This window comes from Ailuropoda melanoleuca, chromosome 19 (genome assembly GCF_002007445.2).
Source record: "Ailuropoda melanoleuca isolate Jingjing chromosome 19, ASM200744v2, whole genome shotgun sequence".
NCBI classification, from domain to species: domain Eukaryota; kingdom Metazoa; phylum Chordata; class Mammalia; order Carnivora; family Ursidae; genus Ailuropoda; species Ailuropoda melanoleuca.
In genome coordinates this window covers 18,227,681-18,250,457 of record NC_048236.1, presented here as the reverse complement: position 1 = coordinate 18,250,457, position 22,777 = coordinate 18,227,681, and the positions used below count along the sequence as shown (strand labels likewise).

The 22,777-nt window shown below is 37.4% G+C and overlaps 1 protein-coding gene across 1 annotated transcript in view; it reads left to right on the top strand.

Annotated features, from left to right (window-relative positions):
- Positions 1-22,777, top strand: part of EYS (eyes shut homolog) — a 1,484,071-nt gene that overhangs the window by 516,649 nt on the left and 944,645 nt on the right. Inside the window, 1 exon segment of the mRNA XM_034648271.1 lies at positions 22,583-22,754. Within this exon segment, the coding sequence (XP_034504162.1) occupies positions 22,583-22,754 (172 nt within the window).

Here is a 22,777-nt window from a genome sequence, read left to right as displayed (position 1 = left end):
GTAAATAATGTGCTCCTCACAAATTTGTTTATTTTCATGAAGGCTAGCTCAGTGTTAATTGTAAAACAAACACTATTAGCATTAATGCACTGTATGTTAGTTCTACTGATAGAGAGTAACTGTTGCAAATTTTAATGATACTTGGTGCCAAACATTGTTAAACACTGACTTACTGAAAGTTGTCCCATCAATTCCTTGCGTTTATGGAGAAGTTGTGAGTTTGTTTTGCCATTTCAGCCAGTTTAATTTCTAGAGGTTTAACTGAGAGTTTGGGAATTATTATAATTGGGTTTAGGAGGTTAATCTTGATCATCTTAAGAAAGTGTTTGACAGTGGTATGTTGGCAAATTTTAACAACTAGTTCTCTGAGGGAAAAATCAAACTCCTGATTCATAAATTATTTATTTTTTTCCTGACCTCTGAGATATACATATAACCACAATGGCTGATTTCGAGCTACCAACAGTGCAATGTCAACTGGTTCACTAAACTGAAAAATTTTATAATTGGCTCATGTGAGTGGGTGTCAGCTGAAACTAGCATATCATTTCATGTTGATGTATTAAGACATTATTTAGTAAAAAGAATGAAAGATCTAGGTATTGGTCTTATCTTTACCTTCTACTAGTTTGTCTGATCTGATGAGCAAGAACTTTATGATTTCCTTCTGCTTCTCAGTATCTACCACACTTTCTGCTTGCTGAAAGATACACACAAGAAGGACAGTAGGAAGATAGATACCAAAGTAGCTATTTTTACTCTTATTTTACATTTAGCACAAAAAAGAAATTTAAAAAGTTTTCATGTAAGTAGTTTGACCTGAGTATTAACAGAGCAATAGAATAATGGAGATTTGGGGGCGCCTGGGTGGCACAGCGGTTAAGCGTCTGCTTTCGGCTCAGGGAGTGATCCTGGCGTTATGGGATCGAGCCCCACATCAGGCTCCTCCACTATGAGCCTGCTTCTTCCTCTCCCACTCCCCCTGCTTGTGTTCCTTCTCTCGCTGGCTGTCTCTATCTCTGTCGAATAAATAAAATCTTAAAAAAAAAAAAATGGAGATTACCTTTAAAGTTTATTTCACCTCATCATATTCATTTTAATTACAATTATTTGTATGTTCAGGAAGGTAAAATTAATTAAGTGGTTCATAGAATTTGTAAATATAAGTGAACACATGGCAAAGTTCTGTTCTGCCCTTCATGACATTAGTCTGTGGGTGAATTTTTTTCTCTTTCGGTAAGTCTACATCATGCATTTTCAGTGAGGGTGGAGGATCTTTCTCCTTTATATGTAAGACAAGGTATATAAAATATATGTCTCTGGCATTAAAATTTCACACTGTGGGTGATTAGGGGGAAAAAAAACTCCCAAAAAACTCCAGGAATTTTTTTAAGTTGAAGAATGCTGGTTTATATCAATGCTGTCCAATAGAACATTCTGTGATGATGGGGTTGGTCTGTTCTGTGCTGTACATGACAGTAGTCACTAGGTACATATAGCTATTGAACAGCCGAAATGTGCCTCATGTGACTGGAGAATTGAATTTTAAATTTAATTTACCTTTAATCAACTTTAAATAGCTACATGTACCTGTTGCAGTACTGGACAGTACATTTCTATATTCTACTGAAAAACCTGATTTAAAGACACATTATGAGTGTCAATTATGAAAACTAAATCACTAAGCAATTATCTCACAGTTGCTACCAACTAGATTTTTTTTTCCTTACATGAAAATATTCAATATCAGCTGTTTTATGATTCTATATCCTATGGAGTTGCTGTCAGTTCTCAAAAGACAATAGGATTCTATCTAATCACAACAAATGAATCACAAATTTGAGGGCTATGCATTTTCCCTTGGAAATTGAAAATATTCTGGATGCGAAGGAATCCAAAATGACTTCCTCCCATCAAGTAGTCCCCACCTAGGAATCAACGCATTAATTCAAATGTAGAGAAGGGGAAATTCTCAAAGCACATCTATTATTTATTTTCATAACATCCTCACTTAAATTGTAAAACACTCTGAAATCAAAGACTGTAAATTACATTTTTATTTCAATTTACATGTAAAGAGTTATTCTACTGCACATGTTCCAAGGTGGGAAACCAATCATCTTTTCTTACCCAATTCCTACATAATAATATTTAATAGTATCCTACAATAATAACAATAAGCATGGCCATTATTTAGCACCTTGCTAATTAATCCTATAGCAACAATATGCATAGTAAATATTACGACAGTTTTACGGATAAGGAAGGTCTAGCAAAATTAAGGTCATACATACAAATGAGTAGCAGAGGCAGGATTCTGAGTCAAGTCTACCTGATACCATATTTATGTTCATAATCACAACTATGTAATGTTACTCATCATGCAAGGAAAAGTAAAATATACTATTTAAGAATGATCTTGATATGTGAACATATGTCTGTATGTGAATGTGAGTACAAAAAGAACTGATCAAATAGTCTAAAATCCTAAACTATGATATATCAAATTCTCTAAAAGAAAAATTAGTGTTTTGGGGCGCCTGGGTGGCTCAGTTGGTTGAGCGTCTGCCTTCAGCTCAGGTCATGATCTCAGAGTCCTGGGATGGAGCCCCACATTGGATTCCCTGCTAAGCAAGGAGTCTGCTTCTCCCTCTCCCTCTGCCCCTCCCCCTGCTCATGCTCTCTCTCTCTCAAGTAAATAAAATCTTTTAAAGAGAAAAGAAAAAAGAAAATTTAGTGTCTTATCAGTGGTAATTTTTAAATGAGAAGTTTATTTTCACTGTAAATTTTTTAGTATAAACAAACATTGCTTTCAATGGCATCGTGTACTATAGCCACAGTGCACAAAATTTAAAAGACCAAGTAAGGTAATTTTTGGTATTTTTGTCATACTGAAATTTAAAAAAAATCATTATGTAATTGATTGGGTCTATTAAGAAATATAAGTGGGGTCGCTAATTATTTAATGAATAATGAAATTTATGTATCCAATCTAACTTTCAAAATGAAATAATGGGTTTTCATTGTATTTATAGTGAACTACCCAAGTAAAAATTAATTCAGTATGATTGTATTGATCAATGCAGCAGAAATAAGGGCAGAGCTAGAAAGCATAGCAAAATGTTTTTAATTACAAGATGTTAATCATCAAGAATAATGACAGAATTTTTGTTATGAATAGAATATATAATTGGTAAGATCTAGAGAAGGTAAAATTAATTCTGGTACCTTAAATTATATATGTGTCATAGATTTTTCTAACCAATTCACACATTAAAGAAAAAAATCATAAGTGGGGTATAAGGAAACAAATGAGTGAATGTCATTTCTCTTACCCCATAACCATAGAAAGTCCAGGGGATGTGAAGTATACCAATTCTGATAGCATTTACTTAATGAATTAAAGGCTTAACATGGATGGGGTCTTTTGACGCACATATCAAATAACATATCAAATGACAGTTTTATATGTACACACCCACCCACCCACACACACACACAGACTCACTACATAATGGCCCTTATTGTTATATATCATTGTGAACAAAACACTCAAATTCATTTTCCAAAGGAAGATAATATCTAATGGCAGAAATTTCTACTATATATGCAAAGCCTGATGATAATGTGTATAATGTTTTATCTGCGTTTAACCAGCACCTTAAGGAAAAGAATTTATAGAACTAACCCACCGCTTGAAAAGCTGCCTTTATGAGCTTCTGGACTTAGGTCTTCAGGCAGAAGAAATTAATGAAAAAGGTTTTTCACACTAGCATTAAGTCTGGCAAAAATTTATCCTGTTTTCCTGTTGTAAGTCACTTCTCAATTTTTGTTTCCATCAATTTGTGGTTTATTTTGGTGAAAAACTGAATGAGGAATGGGAACATATTCTTATATATATATCATCAGCTTGCCCAGAATTTCTTTCAACTGGGACAATTTCAGAAGAGTTAAATTCATCGTGGCTTTATGTTTTCTCCTCCTCTTCAATAACAGATAGAAGATAGTAATGTGGGAATCACATAGGATCCAGAACTGACATTTCCCTGAAAAGACCACACAAAGTCAATTTCAGATTTACGTTCTCAAAGAGTATGTTAGCTAAGTGTCTTACTTCCCTGAAAAATAAAACTTACAGATGTCCTAGAAACATATTGAAAAACACTACTAGGTAAAAGAAGAAAGGGACTTCTTAAATTAGAAAGTTGTAGTGAAAAAGAACTCTTCGAGTTAAATCTAGTAGAGTTAGTTCAGACAAGTCAATAATACATCATGAAACAAACAAAAATTGATTGTATGGAGAAATTTAACTATTTCCTTATTTTAAAAATATATGAGATGAAGTAATATTTTAGAAAATGAATGGAGTTTTAGATCAAAAATTAAGTGACCTATGTATGGAGAAATGAAAGAACAGTGGTCAAGAAAAAGCTCTCCACTTGATTTCTATATTTCTTTAATTGTATCTATTTTCAGTTGGTTTAATGTGAATGTGAAAAAATTTAAGACAATTCCAGTTGTGTGACAGAATTGTCAGTTCTGTGTTTGGATTCTAAGATCGTTCATTCATTCAGAAATTACAGCGTTCTGCACTTGTGTTTGATACAAAGGTAAAAAAGCATGAAGATTCATGAAAGAGCTGGATGGCAAAATATGGAGGGGTGGGGAAGAGGGAGTAAAAAAATTAAAAGAAGTCTGTCAGGTGCAGGACCAGCTAAAATCCTAAACAAGCATGAATATTTTTAAGTTGCCCTCTCAAAAGACTAAGTCTGCCAGAGCAGATGCAAAACAAAATCCCAAATGATGCTTCATTTACAAAACACATATAAAACTAAATAGCACAGGAATACTAAAAATAAAAGACTAAGCAACAGTACATCAATAAATTTGAACTAGAGAAAGCACAAGTAGTGAAATTGCCATCAGAAATCAGTGTGGTCCTTTGAAAACAAATTGGTTAGATATTAAGGACGTGAAAATATTCATTCTGTTTTTTAATTAAACAGTCTAATCCATCAATATATAACCTTTCTCATTAAAAAGTAATACATGTACAAGGTAGAAATAGGGAAATTACAGAAAACTCAAAAGCAAAGATTGCAAAATACCTATCACCAGAAGTAAACAGTAACACTTGCATGGGGCTATAGCATTATTTGGATAACATATTGGAGGTATTTTATAATTGGGTTTTTGCATAGCAAATAGTATTTTGTCACCTGAATTTTTAATTAGCAATATGTTCTTAAAAATCCCCCATAATATTTATGAATTTCTTACAGCATGGCTTTTAGTAGCTGCCTAAAGTTTCATCGCGAGGATATAGTATAATTAATCTCAGATTTAGGCATCAATATACATTCCAATTTGCACTTTCTTTTTTTTTATTTTATTATTATATTATGTTAGTCACCATACAGTACTTCCCCGGATTCCGATGTAAAGTTCGATGCTTCATTAGTTGCGTATAACACCCAGTGCACCATGCAATACGTGCCCTCCTTACTACCCATCACCAGCCTATCCCATTCCCCCACCCCCTCCCCTCTGAAGTCTTCAGTTTGCTTATCATAGTCCATAGTCTCTCGTGTTTCATTCCCCCTTCTGATTACCCCCCCTTTCTTTATCCCTTTCTTCCCCTACCGATTCATCCTAGTTCTTATGTTCCATAGATGAGAGAAATCATATGATAATTGTCTTTCTCTGCTTGACTTATTTCACTTAGCATTATCTCCTCCAGTGCCGTCCATGTTGCAGCAAATGTTGAGAATTCGTTCTTTCTGATAGCTGAGTAATATTCCATTGTATATATGGACCACAGCTTCTTAATCCAGTCATCTGTTGAAGGGCATCTCGGCTCCTTCCATGATTTGGCTATTGTGGACAATGCAGCTATGAACATTGGGGTGCATATGGCCCTTCTCTTTACTACGTCTGTATCTTTGGGGTAAACACCCAGTAGTGCAATGGCTGGGTCATAGGGTAGTTCAATTTTTAACTTTTTAAGGGACCTCCACACTGTTTTCCAGAGTGGCTGTACCAACTTGCATTCCCACCAACAATGTAGGAGGGATCCCCTTTCTCCACATCCTCTCCAACAATTGTTGTTTCTTGCCTTGTCTATCTTTGCCATTCTAACTGGCGTAAGGTGGTATCTCAGTGTGGTTTTGATTTGAATTTCCCTGATGGCTAATGATTTTGAACATTTTTTCATGTGTCTGTTAGCCATTTGTATGTCTTCATTGGAAAAGTGTCTGTTCATATCTTCTGCCCATTTTATGATTTGTTTATTTGTTTCTCGTGTATTGAGTTTGAGAAGTTCTTTGTAGATCTTGGATACCAGTCCTTTATCTGTGGTGTCCTTTGCAAATATATTCTCCCATTCCGTGGGCTGTCTCTTAGTTTTTTTGACTGTTTCCTTGGCTGTGCAGAAGCTCTTTATCCTGATAAAGTCCCATAAGTTCATTTTATCTTTTATTTCTCTTGCCTTTGGCGATGTGTCGTGAAAAAGGTTGCTCTGGCCGATGTCATAGAAGTTGTTGCCTATGTTCTCCTCTAGAATTTTGATGGATTCCTGTCTCACATTGAGGTCTTTCATCCATTTGGAGTTTATTTTTGTGTATGGTGTGAGAGAGTGGTCAAGTTTCATTCTTTTGCATGTAGCTGTCCAATTTTCCCAGCACCATTTATTGAAGAGACTGTCTTTTTTCCACCGGATGTTTTTTCCTGCTTTATCAAAGATTAGTTGCCCAAAGAGCCGAGGGTCCATTTCTGGGTTCTCTATTCTGTTCCATTGGTCGATGTGTCTGTTTTTGTGCCAGTACCATGCTGTCTTTGTGATCACAGCTTTGTAGTACAGCTCGAAATCCGGCATTGTGATGCCCCCAGCTTTGTTTTTCCTTTTCAACAGTTCCTTGGAGATTCGGGGCCTTTTCTGGTTCCATACAAATTTAAGGACTATTTGTTCCAGTTCTTTGAAAAATGTCCTCGGTATTTTGATCGGGATAGCATTGAAAGTGTAGATTGCTCTGGGTAGTATGGACATTTTAACTATGTTAATTCTTCCAATCCATGAGCATGGAATATTTTTCCATCTTTTTATGTCTTCCTCAATATCTTTCAAAAGTGATCTATAGTTTCTAGGATATAGGTCCTTTACGTCTCTGGTTAAGTTAATTCCAAGGTAACGTATGGTTTTTGGTGTTATTGTAAATGGGATGGATTCCCTAATTTCTCTTTCTTCAGTCTCGTTATTCGTGTATAGAAATGCAACTGATTTCTGGGCATTGATTTTGTATCCTGCCACCTTACTGAATTGTTCTATAACTTCTAATAGTTTGGGAGTGGATTCCTTTGGGTTTTCCATATAGAGTATCATGTCATCTGCAAAGAGAGACAGTTTGACTTCTTCTTTGCCGATTTGGATACCTTTGATCCCTTTTTGTCTTCTGATTGCTGTTGCAAGGACTTCTAGTACTATGTTGAATAATAGTGGCGAGAGTGGGCATCCTTGTCGTGTTCCTGATCTTAAGGGAAAGGCTTCCAGCTTTTCCCCATTGAGAATAATGCTTGCAGTAGGCTTTTCATAGATGGCTTTTATGAGATTGAGAAATGTACCCTCTATTCCTACACTCTGAAGGGTTTTAATCAGGAAAGGATGCTGTATTTTGTCAAATGCTTTTTCTGCATCAATTGAGAGGATCATATGGTTCTTGAGTCTTTTCTTGTTGATATGATGTATCACATTGATTGATTTGCGAGTGTTGAACCATGCTTGCATCCCAGGTATGAATCCCACTTGGTCATGATGGATAATCCTTTTAATGTACTGTTGGATTCTATTAGCAAGGATCTTGTTGAGGATTTTGGCATCCATATTCATTAGAGAAATCGGTCTGTAATTCTCCTTTTTGAGGGGGTCTTTGCCTGGTTTGGGGATCAAGGTAATATTAGCCTCATAGAATGAGTTTGGTAGCTTTCCTTCTGTTTCTATTTTTTGAAATAGCTTTAGGAGAATAGGTATTATTTCTTCTTTGAATGTTTGGTAGAATTCCCCAGGAAAACCGTCTGGGCCTGGAGTTTTATTATTTGGAAGGTTGTTTATCACTGACTCAATTTCTTCATAGTTAATTGGCCTATTTAAGAAATCTATTTCTTCCTGTTTCAGTCTTGGTAGTTTATAGGTTTCCAGGAAGGCCTCCATCTCTTCCAGATTGTTTAGTTTTTTGGCATATAGCTGTTGATAAAAGTTTCTAATAATCCTTGCAATTTCAATGGTGCTGGTCGTGACCTCTCCCTTTTCAGTCATAATTTTAATAATCTCAGTCCTTTCTCTTTGTTTTTGGACAAGTTTTGCCAGTGGTCTATCAATTTTATGGATTCTCTCAAAGAACCAGCTTCTAGTCCTGTTGATCTGCTCTACTGTGCTTCTGGTTTCTAATTCATTGATTTCTGCTCTAATCTTGGTCAACTCCTTCCTTGTCAGTGGGTTAGGCCTGTCCCTCTGTTGCTGTTCCAGTTTCTTGAGGTGAGAATATAGAAACTGCATTTTAGATTTTTCTATTCTTTTGAGTGAGGCTTGGATGGCTATGTATTTCCCCCTTAGGACTGCCTTTGCAGTATCCCATAGGTTTTGGACCGTTGTGTATTCATTCTCGTTGGTCTCCATAAATTGTTTAATTTGTTTTTTGATTTCCTGGTTTATCGAGTCATTCTTGAGCAGGATGGTTCTTAGCCTCCAAGTGTTTGAGTTTCTTCCAGGTTTTTCCTTGTGGTTGAGTTCCAATTTCAGAGCGTTGTGGTCTGAGAATATGCAGGGGATAATTTCAATCTTTTGGTATTGGCTGAGACCTGTTTTGTGTCCCAGAGCATGATCTATTCTTGAGAATGTTCCATGGGCATTTGAATAGAATGAGTATTCTTTGGTTCTGGGGTGTAGTGTTCTATATATATCTATGAGGTCCAACTCGTCGAGTATGGCATTCAAAGCCTTTGATTCTTTGCTTAGTTTTTGCCAGGGTGTTCTGTCTATTTCTGATAGTGGGGTGTTGAGGTCCCCTACTATTACTGTGTTCTTATCTATATGTCTCTTTATTTTGGTTAAGAGTTGGCTTGTGTATCTTGCTGCTCCCCTGTTGGGGGCATATATATTAATAATTGTCATATCCACTTGTTGAATACTTCCTTTAAGAATAATATAGTGCCCTTCTGTATCTCTCTCTATGGCCTCTAGTTTAAAATCCAGTCTATCTGATATGAGAATTGCTACTCCAGCTTTCTTTTGAGGTCCATTTGCGTGGAAGATGGTACTCCATCCCCTTACTCTAAGTCTGAATGCATCTTTGGGTTCAAAATGAGTCTCTTGTAGACAGCAAATGGATGGGTCATGTCTTTTTATCCAATCTGCAACCCTGTGGCGTTTTATGGGAGAGTTTAAGCCATTTAGATTGATAGAGATTATTGACAGATATGATTTTAATGATGCCATTTCTCTTTAAAGTCTTTGTATCGGTTGTGACTTGCTGCTCTGTATCACTCTTGGGGCCTTTTTACCTTTATAGAGCCCCCCTTAATATCTCCTGTAGGGCTGGTTTCGTGGTTACGAAATTGGTTAATGATTGGCGATTTTGGAACGTCTTTATTTCTCCATCAATTCTGAATGACAGCTTTGCTGGATAAAGGATCCTTGGCTGCATGTTTTTCTCTGAAAGAGCTTTAAAAATGCCCCCCCAAGCCTTTCTCTCATTCCAGGTCTCTGTAGACAGGTCTGACGTAATCCTGATACCTTTGCCTTGGTACGTGAGAAATTTCTTTGCCCTGGCCGCTTTCAATACTGTATCCTTGGATCTAATATTTGCGAATTGCACTATGACATGCCGTGGCGTAGGTTTGTCCTGGTTGAGCTTGGATGGGGTCCTCTCTGCCTCTTGGACACGAATGCTTGTTTCCCTTGCTAGATTAGGGAAGTTTTCAGCTACAATTTGTTCAAATATCTCTTCTAGACCTCTGTTTTTCTCCACCCCTTCAGGGATGCCGATGATTCTGACATTGGATCGTTTCATAGAGTCAGTAATCTCCCGTAATCTACATTCGTGGGCGTGGATTTTTTTAAGACCAGCTTCTATTTTCGTTTTTTCTTCTACTAACCCATCCTCCAATTCGCTAACGCGTTCCTCTGCCTCGGTGACCCTGGCCGTCAGAGCCTCTAGTTTTGACTGCATTTGGCTCATAGAATTTTTAATTTCTGTCAGATTCGCTCTCATTTCTGCCCTTAGGGATTCTATATTCTCAGCAACGCTTTCTCTGATGCTTTTTTCAAGTTTACTCATCATCTTGACCATTGTTGCTCTGAATTCCATTTCTGATAATTGGGATACATCCATATGTATTGATACATCCATATGTATTAATTCTGTGACAGAGGCCACAGACTCATTATCTTTTCTTTGCTGGGGGGGACTTCTCCTTCTCGTCATTCTGATGAAGAGAGATTGCAGGGTTGTCCAGAGCCCAAGTGTTGACTGGGACCCAGGCCGTGCGCCCTTGTTTTATAGAGATCTTAGGGATGTGGGCTTCTTCCTTAAAGATTTTATTTATTTATTTGAGAGAGAGAGACAGACAGTCAGCAAGAAAGGGAACCCAAGCAGGGGAGTGGGAGAGGAAGTAGCAGGCTCCTGGTGGAGAAGCCCGATAAGGGACTCCTTTCTGGAACACTGTGATCACGCCCTAATCTGAAGACAGGCGCTTAATGACTGCACCACTCAGGTGCTCCGGGTTGTGGGCTTCTTAATTTTTCAGCCTGCCTTCTGGGGGAGGGGCCTGCCTGCCGGTACTCAGAAAACCCAGTTTGGGTAGAGTCTCCGTGTCCCCTGCGAGGGGGGATGGGGATGGGCACCCTGTGAGCCAGTATTTCCAGGCTTTTTTCCTCTGGCGGCTTTGCCTGGTGGTTTCCTGTGCCTCTTCTGAGAGTCAGAGCAGCAGCGGCTGAAATTCAGCCTCTGTCTCAGAACAGAGGGATCGCGGATCGTTCTCCACTGATGTTCTGGCCACTTTAACTCTGTTTCTGTTGGTGCTGCTCAACCCTGCAGCANATGTTCTGGCCACTTTAACTCTGTTTCTGTGGGTGCTGCTCAGCCCTGCAGCATCCCAGGCTGTGTGCCCCACACCCGGTGTCCCAGCCCTCACTTCCAGGGCCGGCGCGTCTCTGTCCTTTGTGTTTCCAACCCCGCCAGCTGCCAGTCGCCAGCAGCCCCGCGCGGGCTCCCGGAGCTCCCGGTCTCAGTCTGGTGTCTCGCGGGTGCTGACCGCGAGTCCGCCTGCTCCCCCATGCAGGTGGCCCTCCAGCTGCCAGCCGCCAGTCACCAGCCGCCCCACGCATGCTCCCAGAGCTCCCAGACTCAGCCTGGATCCAGTGAGCACACCGGAGCTCCGGAGCTCCGTGAGATGCTTGGTGGCGCACGCTCCCGGCTCACTGACTCAGTCTGCTGTTTCCAGAGTGCGGGTCCGTGGTCCGCCTGCTCCCCAGTGCAGGTGGCCCGCCAGCCACGCCGCGCGCACTCCCGGAGCTCCCGTTCTCAGTCTGCTGTCTCGCGGGTGCCGTCCGCGGTCCGTCTGCTTCCCCGTGCAGGTGGCTACTGCTTCCCGGCGCCCTGACACGGCGGCTCCCTCCCCCTTCTGTTTAGCTTCTGATATCTGTGCGCGGTTTCACGGCTCCCCGCTTCGTACCTCAATACTCAGCACTGGAGATGTTCATTTGTAGAGATCCAGATGTATCTTCCTGCGTCTCAGGCTGATTCCGTGGATGTTCCTGCTGGTCTGGTACCTATCCAGCTCAACTCAGGGGACTGGCTGAAAAAGGGGTCCCCTACTCCTCCGCCATCTTAACCTCCTCCCCAATTTGCACTTTCATCAAAAATACTGAAATAATCATATTTCTGGGTATATTTTGAAACATTTCTGAACACATCCTTTTGACAAATTTCCAAAGTAGAATTTCATGGAAAATGCATTTGGGCATGTCTGTCTTTTGCTGCAAATGAAGAAACTTTAGAGCACTTGGCTAAATTACTTACTAAAGTATTTTGTTTTTCTGCATTTTAATAGAATTTTATATTTTGAAGACCAACCAAAAATATAAGAGAGTGCTTATTTCACTGCATCCTTACTGCTACTGGTTATTGCTGGTTTTTAAAAAAATAGCCACTTTTCTTGGTGAAAATTATGCATCAGTGTTTGAATATGCATGCCACTGCCTGCTAGTGAGGTAGACACTGGTGAGGTTTAAATATTCATTTGACATAATAATTTCTCATAGAAGAAATATTTCTCTGTGTAAATTATCAAGAGAAACAATAACTCAAAAAAATATATGTGTAAGTATGCGTAAGGTCTTCATTAGTTATTTGTATTAGTAAAATGTTGAAACAAAATAACCTTTATTATGAAAGTGGTTAGATAGATTATGATGTATATTCTCTATGGAATATTTTGCAGTCACTAAAATGGTATGATTGAAGACCACGCAGCATAATGGACAAAAAAAAACCCACAACGTGTTATCATTGTGTAGATAACAGTGTTTTTTTGTAGTATGAAAGCGCTAAACATTTGGACAAAGCTAAAATATAAAAAGGGAATATACAAAAATATTAAGATTATGAGATTACAGAAATTATTTTTGTTTCGTTTCCATGATTTTTAAAAATTTAATATGTTTTTATGAAAAAAAGGAGGAAGAAGAATTTGATGATGAGCTCAAATGAAATGGAGATGCCTTTTTATGTCACTTGTTTTTATTGGCATTATCATCATCACAGTTCAGGTCTTACCGATTAACAATGGTACTGATAAAACTGCTGCCCTACTATGCCCCTTGTCTCTAGCCTTGATACATAATTTTCAGTGGTTGTTCTTGTTTTTACAGAAGAAAGTTGAAATCTCCCTGATATATCATTCACAAAATTATTTGAATGTATAGCAAATACTCTCATATTTCCCTGGGTTGGAATCCCAGCTCCACCAGTTAATTCAAGAGGTTACATGTCATCCTTGTGGCTAAGTTTTATCTGTAAAATGAGTGTAAAAATGGTTCCTAAGCCTGTTGCCCTGCTATTACCACAGTGCTTGCCTTGTACATAAGACTCAGTGAGTTTTTAGTAAAATGATCTCTATGACCTTGATACTCATAGTCCTGTAAATCCTCCCCCAAGTTACCTTTTAATTCTCAGCCCCATTATGCTGATTAATGATGATATTATCCTCCACCGTGTTGCAGAACAGTTTTTGCCACACATACATTACACAAGTTTTCTCATATCAGTGCCACATCCCAACTTCCATAACCAACCGTCTGGATTGCCTTACCCATCCATTATTCACATGTTTCCACTTCTCTGATGTCTTAATCAACTTCAAAACAGCAGTCAGGAAAGTACCTTCCTAGTAGTGTGATAGAGCCAGCTCACACTGGCTTATGAATTCTGATTATTAAATTTTTATGAACATTGTGAGCTGGTTGGCATAATTTTGCTATATTGAAATTCAAAAAGATGGGATGATTTGCACAGGGGGGGAATTAGATAGTGTTATAAATAAGACCTTTCCCCTCATAGTTTTTTCTTCCAAGAGCAAGATGTTAAACATTTACCAGAACACCCTTGTATCTTTATACCTTTAAACACTTTGATTCCTACATAGCATACATTGGACCATTCGTTTTAAATCAGAAGACATTACTTTGAAATTTGCTTTTATGACTGTTTCTTACAGGACGAAGTCACTGAGCAGTACAGCTCTCAGTGTGCCTCATCTATTTCCTGTGGATAACGTTAACTTGACAGCTTGGGTAAGGAATAAATCAAATGAACACATGAAATTTATTTGTAAATCATAAACTGCCATAAAGAAATAAAGTGCTATGATTATCACCTAACATTTCATTTTAACTGGATTTTAAAATTAAATATTTTAGAGACATATTATAGTTTTTAAAATGCCACTCCAGAAACAATACTGTTTTACCAAACTATGAATTGATGTGCAGTCCATAAGCCATTGCTTATCCCTTCTGTGTAAGTAAAATGTTATGCTATTGATTTAAGGATTAAAACAAGCACTTCAGTCAAAGTTCCTTTAATTTTGGAAAATTAAATCTGAAAGCAGCAAGTTCACTGGATATTTTTTATCATGGATTTTTAGTTTTATGGTGAAATTGACTTAGTTTTAAAGTGTACGTCCTACCTAAGCAAATTGTGGAAATAGACATATAGACAACAGTGGAAATAACATTAATTAGAAGATTGTTCAGTTTTTTCCATGAAGCTTTGTATTGAGAGTAATAGCAATTCGAGATGAATTTACTATGAAGCTACTTGATTTAAACTTTAGGGACTTTCACTTAAAAGTGGTTCATCTAAGGTTTGTGCCTGATTTCATATTTTGCATTTTCATTATTAAAGAAGGGTCCCCAAATTTTATAAGCTGCAGGGGTTTTTTTGGTTCTAATCAGGAACATTTATTTTCTATTCTATCTTGCTTCACAGCTTGGGCTGAGGGACTGGTAGGTCTGCCTTGTTTTCCCAGAGGGTTTCTCTTTGATGTGTTAGATTGACTCACAGAACCTAAATCAGTCTTGATATCAGAATGTCTCTGTGCATAACCTGGAGGGTAGGGGGTAAACAAAATCTTTAAATTTCATCAAGACCCTGGATTTTGGGCCCATTCAAATGAAGAATAAAAACTATGAGCTTTTCATTGATCTCCTTTGTGGAGTTCCTGGTAGAGTTGTCAGAAATGAGAGAAACATGCATTGCAAAATGTCACACATTTTGTTCGAAGCCCCAGGACTCTGTAAGTGCTTTCATTTGTCAGCCGCCAGATGTGTAATTGTAGGTCTTTTAATCTTACTTTTTTTTTTTAATTATTAAAGAAAGACTTAAAGTGCTCAAGATGTCTTTCCCCTATATAGAAATATAATTCGACCTACTAAAGTTTATTAAACACCTGTTTTCTTCTGACTGTTACCAAATACAAAAAATTACAATCCACCAAGATTCAACAAAATTTAATTAAGTGTCATTTCATTTACATGAGGTGCTTTTTAAAATGCATTTACATTTATGATATTTATCTTAAGAGGTCATGATAAAATTATGTAACAATCAGTTTGATATAAGCACACTCTAAAGTTTATGTGCCACAGGTCATCTCTTACTTATTGGAGGTAAAGTCTGGATAGTCACAGTAGAGAGGCTGGGACAGTCAGGAAAGGTGAGCCACATTGGGTGGTTACATGGACATTCAATATTTTGAAACTAGTCATGTTGGTATATCCCACTGAGTATCAGTTATATTTATTTAAAATAAAATTGTCCTATATTCAAAATTTAAGCATAGCAAAATATTATTTCTTATTTTTACTAAATGTAAAACACAAGTAGCCTAAAATAGAATTCTTTTTATAAAATCACTTTCTTCTCCAAACTTCTTTTTTTAAATAGCTGTTTATAGTATTCGGTCTTGTCTACTGAGGTACATTCTTTGTTATGTAAAGATTGCCACATACATATAAAATGAAATATGATTATGATGTATAAGATGACTGAATAAGGTATGCATAATCAGAAACAAAGAGTTGTATGCATTTATCTTTATATAATAAGTCATAAAATTAATCCTAATGATCTCAATCCTTAGACATATGAGTTGGGACATGGAGTGCAACAGTCTGACTGCTGAAATTCAACAACACACACTAACTGCATATAGGGTATTCTGGGCACTCATTCAGATTAGTCTAGAAAAATCATTCTTAAAGTGTGTCCTCAAAGGTATTTCCAAAACACTAACTGTGCAGGCACATTTAATCCTCACCAGAGTCCTAAGCAGTATGAAGTAGAAATTATTACTTTATATATAGCTAATCAAACCTGTTTATTTTAACTGTACCAGAATCTGTTGAGTGATACTTTAAAGAATGTATTGTTTTCTGCATGACCTTAGCAAGGGACCAGATAATTTCTTTGACATAAAATCCTCTGGTCTACGGCCATACCACCCTGAACATGCCAGATCTCATCTGAAATAAAATCCTCTGAATATATTAGTATTAGAGTGAGTCAATAAATTATAACTTGCATTTTGATATGTGTGAATCTCATAAGTTCTGCCATTATTTTAACATGCTAATTTCAGTGAATACCTGAGATAATGTTTATCTATACATTAAAACAGGACTCTGGCTCATCTCTCTCACTCTGTTATGAATATTAACACTTCCTCTTTTCTGGTATCTTCCATTTTTAATCCATCCTCATATGCCTATTTGCACTTACATTTACACTGTACACCTTCACCTTGAACAACTTCTCACTTTTCCAAAGCTCTCAATATAGTTGCCTAATTAAACACATGCCTCATTTCACATGCCTTTCTTGACTTCTTCATTTGGTATGATCTAAAAACAGTAAAGGAGCAACATATATGAATTGGAATATTGTTTTTGCTTGTCTTAGCAATTCTGTGAAGGGTACTTTGAATCTCCTCTTCAAAAGTTCCTTCTAATGGCATAGTAATTGTTTTTATGACTTTTCCAATGAACTATGAAGTACTGTAATGTCAGGCCACATTCCTATGGTAATGAAGTCTAAGAGAGAGAAGCATTCATTTAATCCTGGCCTCATATTGAAGAGTTGCCCCGTTCTTTTTATAAAAGAGGTATGAAAAGATGAGGAGAGATAAAATTCAAATGAGTATCATTATCATCATTGTCATCATCCTCATTATTTTTATCATCAAATATTTATTGGTACTTGTCCTTTGCCCAGAGCTCTAAGGACTACTATAATGAATTTTAGCAGCCCCTGTCCAATCTTGGGATGTTTAAAGATAAAAAAATAAAGCATCAGGAAAAGTTTTGGGGAGCACTTTTGAAAATACATATGGGTTATACAATGTCCCCATAAAAATCTTCCCAAGCAATGAGAACATTAGCAAAATGATTGTTAACTAACTGCTTAATCCATGCTTGTTTAACCCAATACCTAATAATTCAGCACTTATATACAGCAGTTCAACATATAGTACTATAGGGCATCTCTTGAGATCAACGTATATAATGTAGTTATACTTGTTTTATGGCATTTGAAATGAAAATTCAAACTTTAAATCAAGATTTCATTTTTGCATTAGTGATATATATTTTGCTAATAACTATAATTTATTTACCATCAATACTTCTTTATTGTTTCTAACTGAATACTGAAAAGGACTCCTAGGAAAATGTTCATTTCCTGGACAATTTTTCATAGGTCAAGCTTCCCAAAAGAGAAACTGAGATTTACGTGCAGGGAACTTCTTGAGGTTGCTTTCAACAGCAATGCCTGTGAGGGAGAAACAGAAGTAGGACTGGGAAAGGAAGATGCTGAAACAAGATGTGGTTCTAACAGAAGCCTCAGTTAATCACTCGGGGCATGCTGAAGCATCCTTCAGAGCTGAGCCAAACTGAGTCACTCTCATACACCACGCAGCAACCAGTGAGGGCGCCCAAACTTGAGCAAGGCATTCCTTCTTTCTAGGGCTGGTAATTATGTATAGGAGATCATTTTGAACCAAAGTCTAACACTCTCCACACCTTATTACTTTTTAACTTATCATGAAAGCTTTTCTATTTGAGGTGGGGAAAAATAGAGATTCCATTAAATAATTCCCCTTGACTGCGCAGATAAGACATGCCTTTCAGGCACACACCTTAGAGGGATCACTCCATTCCTTTTTTTTTTTTTTTTTTTTTAACACAGATGTGTAAGATCCGAGTTTTTTTTTTTTTTTTAAGATTTTATTCATTTACTTGACAGAGATAGAGACAGCCAGCGAGAGAGGGAACACAAGCAGGGGGAGTGGGAGAGGAAGAAGCAGGCTCATAGCGGAGGAGCCTGATGTGGGGCTCGATCCCAGAACGCCAGGATCACGCCCTGAGCCGAAGGCAGACGCTTAACCGCCGTGCCACCCAGGAGCCCCGGGATCACTCCATTCCTGATTCTGATTCTCACCATTGCAAGGACAGACAGTTTCCCCAGATTCTCAAGAACTGCTTTAGTCTTGCTTGGGAAGACACAGAGACTTCTGAGGAAAAACAAAAATGATGTATAAAGCAAAATACAAACACACACACACACACACACACACACACACACACCGCAATGATCTGAAGGAATGAAGCATTGAACTAGACAAACAAAATTTATGTCCTCACGGAGCTAAGCTTGTAATGGGAAAGGCAAACAAAAAGAAAGAAAGAAAAGATAAATGAGCAGATTTTTACTTGCTATGGGGGAAAAACATTAAAATTAGAATAACGGCGATTGTGATTGGGGAAGAGGATGCAGTTTTAACTAGTGTAGTGAAATAGGCCTCACTGAGAATGGCATTTGAATAAACACCTGAAGAAAGTGAAGGGATGAATTGTGTGAAGTCTAGGAAAAGAGAGTGCTAGGAAGAGGAGCAAAGTTTTCGAGGAGACACAAGGTCAGTGTAAATACAACAGAATAGTCAAGGGTAAGGATAGAATAAGATGAAGTTAAAAAGGTAAGAAGAGGACATAACTGGTATGGTGCTGAAGGATTATGGTGTTAAAAATTAAAGAAAAAAAAAGTTTACAAGGATCAGAATGTCCAATTCAGTTGATCATTACAGTCTTAGTGTCTCTAGAGGTTACATCCAAAGTCAAATTATGACTACAGTTTACTTAATGGATAAAACAGTAGGGGAGTAAAAAGCTCCTAACGTACTGTTGATGATGTTTCTCTGGTAAAATTGAGACACTCTTGCCCTCTTTACAGAGAATACAGCAGAAAATAGTATCTTCTGTCAAGTCTCCTGTCTCTAAGTAGTACTAGAGGTATCCTGTCCAATTCCCTTTTATCATTTTACTCCTTGCCCCACACTTTCTGGGAGATTGACCATCTCTTTTTAACTGACATTTTTATCACTGATTCTGCCAGCATTCTACATAGTCCTACAGAGACACTGTTTACTCATCTTATTAATTAGAATAATAACACCTCTGGAAACAGCAAAATCACTCATTTGATACAGTGTAGTTGTGGTTTTTGTCAAGAAAAAATCGTAATTATGTCTTAAATATTTTTCAGGCCCCGGACTAGTCATTTTAAATACATAGTGTGACTTTATCATCTCAGTAACCTGTGGTGTCCTAATAAATAACCCTCATTTACAAATGAGATTAGATGATGCATGTGTCTTCAGTAAATATTACTATTGTCACAAATATCTGCTCTTTCCTGATGGAAAAATACTCATCCCCAGCCCATTTATGATTGGCTTGCTCATGTGACTTGGATCAGCAAATGAAATGTAGGTGAGAGAGTTAAGAACTAGTATATGTTTGCCAAGCACCCTTTCCCCTGTCCCACAATGATGACAATGTTCCAGGTAGAGAATGTTCCATTAACCTGGGCCTCAGAATGAAGAGAGTGGAAAGTGGATCTGTAGTTCACCTGGGTCATGGAGCATGAATGAGAAATATACCTGTGTGACATGAGCCACTGAGATTAGGAAAGGGGATCCTTTTTTGTTTTTATTTATTAATAGTCTAATGTGCACTATTAAGATTGTTCAGTCCACATTCTGAACCTAAATTTTGATGGTCCTTTTAAATGCAGCTGTGGATTTGACCAGTTTACATACATTATTTTTATAGCATCATTATTATTCAAAGTTCTGTTTAGGTAATAACATTTATGGTAAAAAAAAAAAAAAAAGTAACCATTACATAATAGGATTTTGACTTGAAAACTGACAGTCTACAAAGAGAATTTCCAAAAATATTTTTTGCATTTGAAGCCTCATTTGCAATAAATCACAGACTCCCAGTGTGACTGCTCTAAATAACATTCACTTGAATAAATAGTTCTACAAATGATAAGAAAATTAGTTATGATATCACTTTGTAAAATGGCTGCCTATCTGCCAGTAGCCTTGTCCTCCCCAGCTTTTTTGCTGGTATGCAAACAAATGCTGAGATAGGACCTAACTCACACAGAAGGTACTCTTTCAAACTATTTATATTAATTTTCTCTAGTTCCTTTTCACATGACCATCAAAGCTTTCTTTTTTTTTTTAATGATTTTTTTATTATAGTATGTTAGTCACCATACAGTACATCCCCGGATTCCGATGTAAAGTTCAATGCTTCATTAGTTGCGTATAACACCCAGCGCACCATGCAATACGTGCCCTCCTTACTACCCATCACCAGTCTATCCCATTCCCCCACCCCCCTCCCCTCTGAAGTCTTCAGTTTGAAGAAAGGGGTAAAGAAAGGGGGGGTATCAGAAGGGGGAATGAAACATGAGAGACTATGGACTATGAAAAACAAAGCTTTCTTGATCCTCTTTCTCAGATATAGACTTAATTACTTCCATTTCTTAAATGCCCGAAGTACTCAGTTTGCTCTCTCATTAGGACAGACACCTCACTGTTACATATTAAGATGTAGTATGATGGTATCACACAGTGGCTAACAGCACGCGCTCTGCCATCTCCTAGCTGTGAGACCTTGTGCTTTATTTTCTTATTCTATAAAATGGGGAGAGGAATTTCCACATCAGAAAACTATTGTAAAGTTTAAACAAGTTGATCTATTTAAGTTCTCAACAGTACCTGGCACATGGTAAGGTCTCCAAGTATCAGTTATTATTATTGTCATTATTATTATTTTCTTCATAATAAACTTGTTCGCAAGCTTCTCTTTATTTCCAACTAGCTTATTTATAACTATCTGTTTTAAGCATTGTAATAGCTTCGTATTTAATAAGCTTATCCTTATTCTCAACAAAACATTATGTTCTTAGCTGTAAGAGACATATTTTTAATTGAAACTGTTAAAAGATAAACTGAGGCATATTAAAAATTTTAAGAGTTTGCTTGCCCAAAAATAGACTCAAATGGGGCAGTATCCAATCTAATACATAGACTGGAGCTCTGAGGAGCTGTGCAAAATGAATTTTATAGCCTAAAGGGAGCAGGAACAAGGAAGTTATACTAGATCAAAAAAAAAGACAAAAAGCGGGTTGGTTATTGCAATCATTAGGGGCTGGCGGGAGTCTATCAGACAGACTACCTAACTAGTGCTGAGCAGGTGATTCCTGACTGCCTGGTTTAGGATTCCATTTCTGGGAGAGCTGAAACTGTAATTAAGTATTGTGTTGGTGATGTGGGGCTTTCATAAGAGACTATTTTGGATCTATTGTCTTGTTTTAAACAGTATCTATTGTATTACTCAGCATAGCAGTTTATGCACATACCATAGCAGCTGCAGAACAGTCCACATGATTTGAATCCCAATCTGCTGTTATGGCCTGTGATTTGAAAACATTATTTAAACTCTACAAACCTTTGTTTATCCACCAGTGAGTTAGAGTTAATGATATCTACCTCCAGGATAGATGACCATTAACTAAGGCAATATTATCTGCAGGCTTCAGCACAAGGCCTGGCATGCCAGTCACTGCTCAACTGATGGTGGCTAGATGCTCAGTACAGATGGACACAATGACAGAGGGATTATTCTAATGATTTTTACCATGCCTTTCTACTTTTTCCTCATATGTCTCACATGTAAAACCTGAAATGAAATCTAGCTTTCCATTAAGCTTTGTTTATGTTGTTCTCCAGATGTTTTCTATCTATAAATATTGTCTCTGACATCACGTTTCTGGATTAACAGGGTCACTCTCTTTTCTTGTTTTGTTTTGTTTTTCCTTATTCTGTTTGGTACCCCTAGTTGAGCACAGAGGTAGTACATGGTAGGTGCTTAATAAATATTTAAAACTTGGCCTTTGAAAACACTAGGTATTTTGCCAAAATTAGGTTGCATTTAGAGATCTCAGCCAGCCCATTAGCAGACTAACCAAGACCAAAGTTAGAAAAATTCAAACTCTTTCTTAACTCCTATAAGCGAGAAATATTTGACTGTCAAGAATCATTTTTTAGGGGCACCTGGGTGGCTTAGCCATTAAGCGTCTGCCTTCGGCTCAGGGCGTGATCACAGCGTTATGGGATCGAGCCCCACATCAGGCTCCTCTGCTGGGAGCCTGCCTCTTCCTCTCCCACTCCCCTGCCTGTGTTCCCTCTCTCGCTGGCTGTCTCTCTCTCTGTCAAATAAATAAATAAAATCTTTAAAAAAAATCATTTTTTAAAAAAAACTATGGAAAAAACCTATGAATTAGTATTTATAGTGACAACTTGATATAATTCATTACTTCACTAATTTTCTCAATTAGCAATTCCTCACACTAAAACAAATTTCTTAAGTAGATCAAGTGTGCTTTGTTTTTCTCATTTACATTAAATTAGTAGTGTGAGAGTTCATAGACTTCTAAACATGTTCAACCTTGAAAAATGTGGGGGATTGTTTTTTGTTTTTTGTTTTTTTGCTACAGTGTGTCAAATTACCTTTACAGGGAGGGAGTCTTGATGTCTTGGTGTTGTTTACCATAATGAACAAACACTGGAGTTTTACATTTAAATGGTCTCATGTTTTGTCTTGTCTCTTCTATTGTAGGCATTGATTGTGAAGTAAATATAGGTGAATGTCTATCAGAACCCTGTCTCCATGATGGAACTTGTATTGATGGCATCAATCATTATGCCTGTGACTGCAAGAGTGGATTTTTCGGAACACACTGTGAAGCAAATACAAATGATTGTCTCTCAAATCCTTGTCTGCATGGAAGGTAACTATTTTTATTTTTCTATT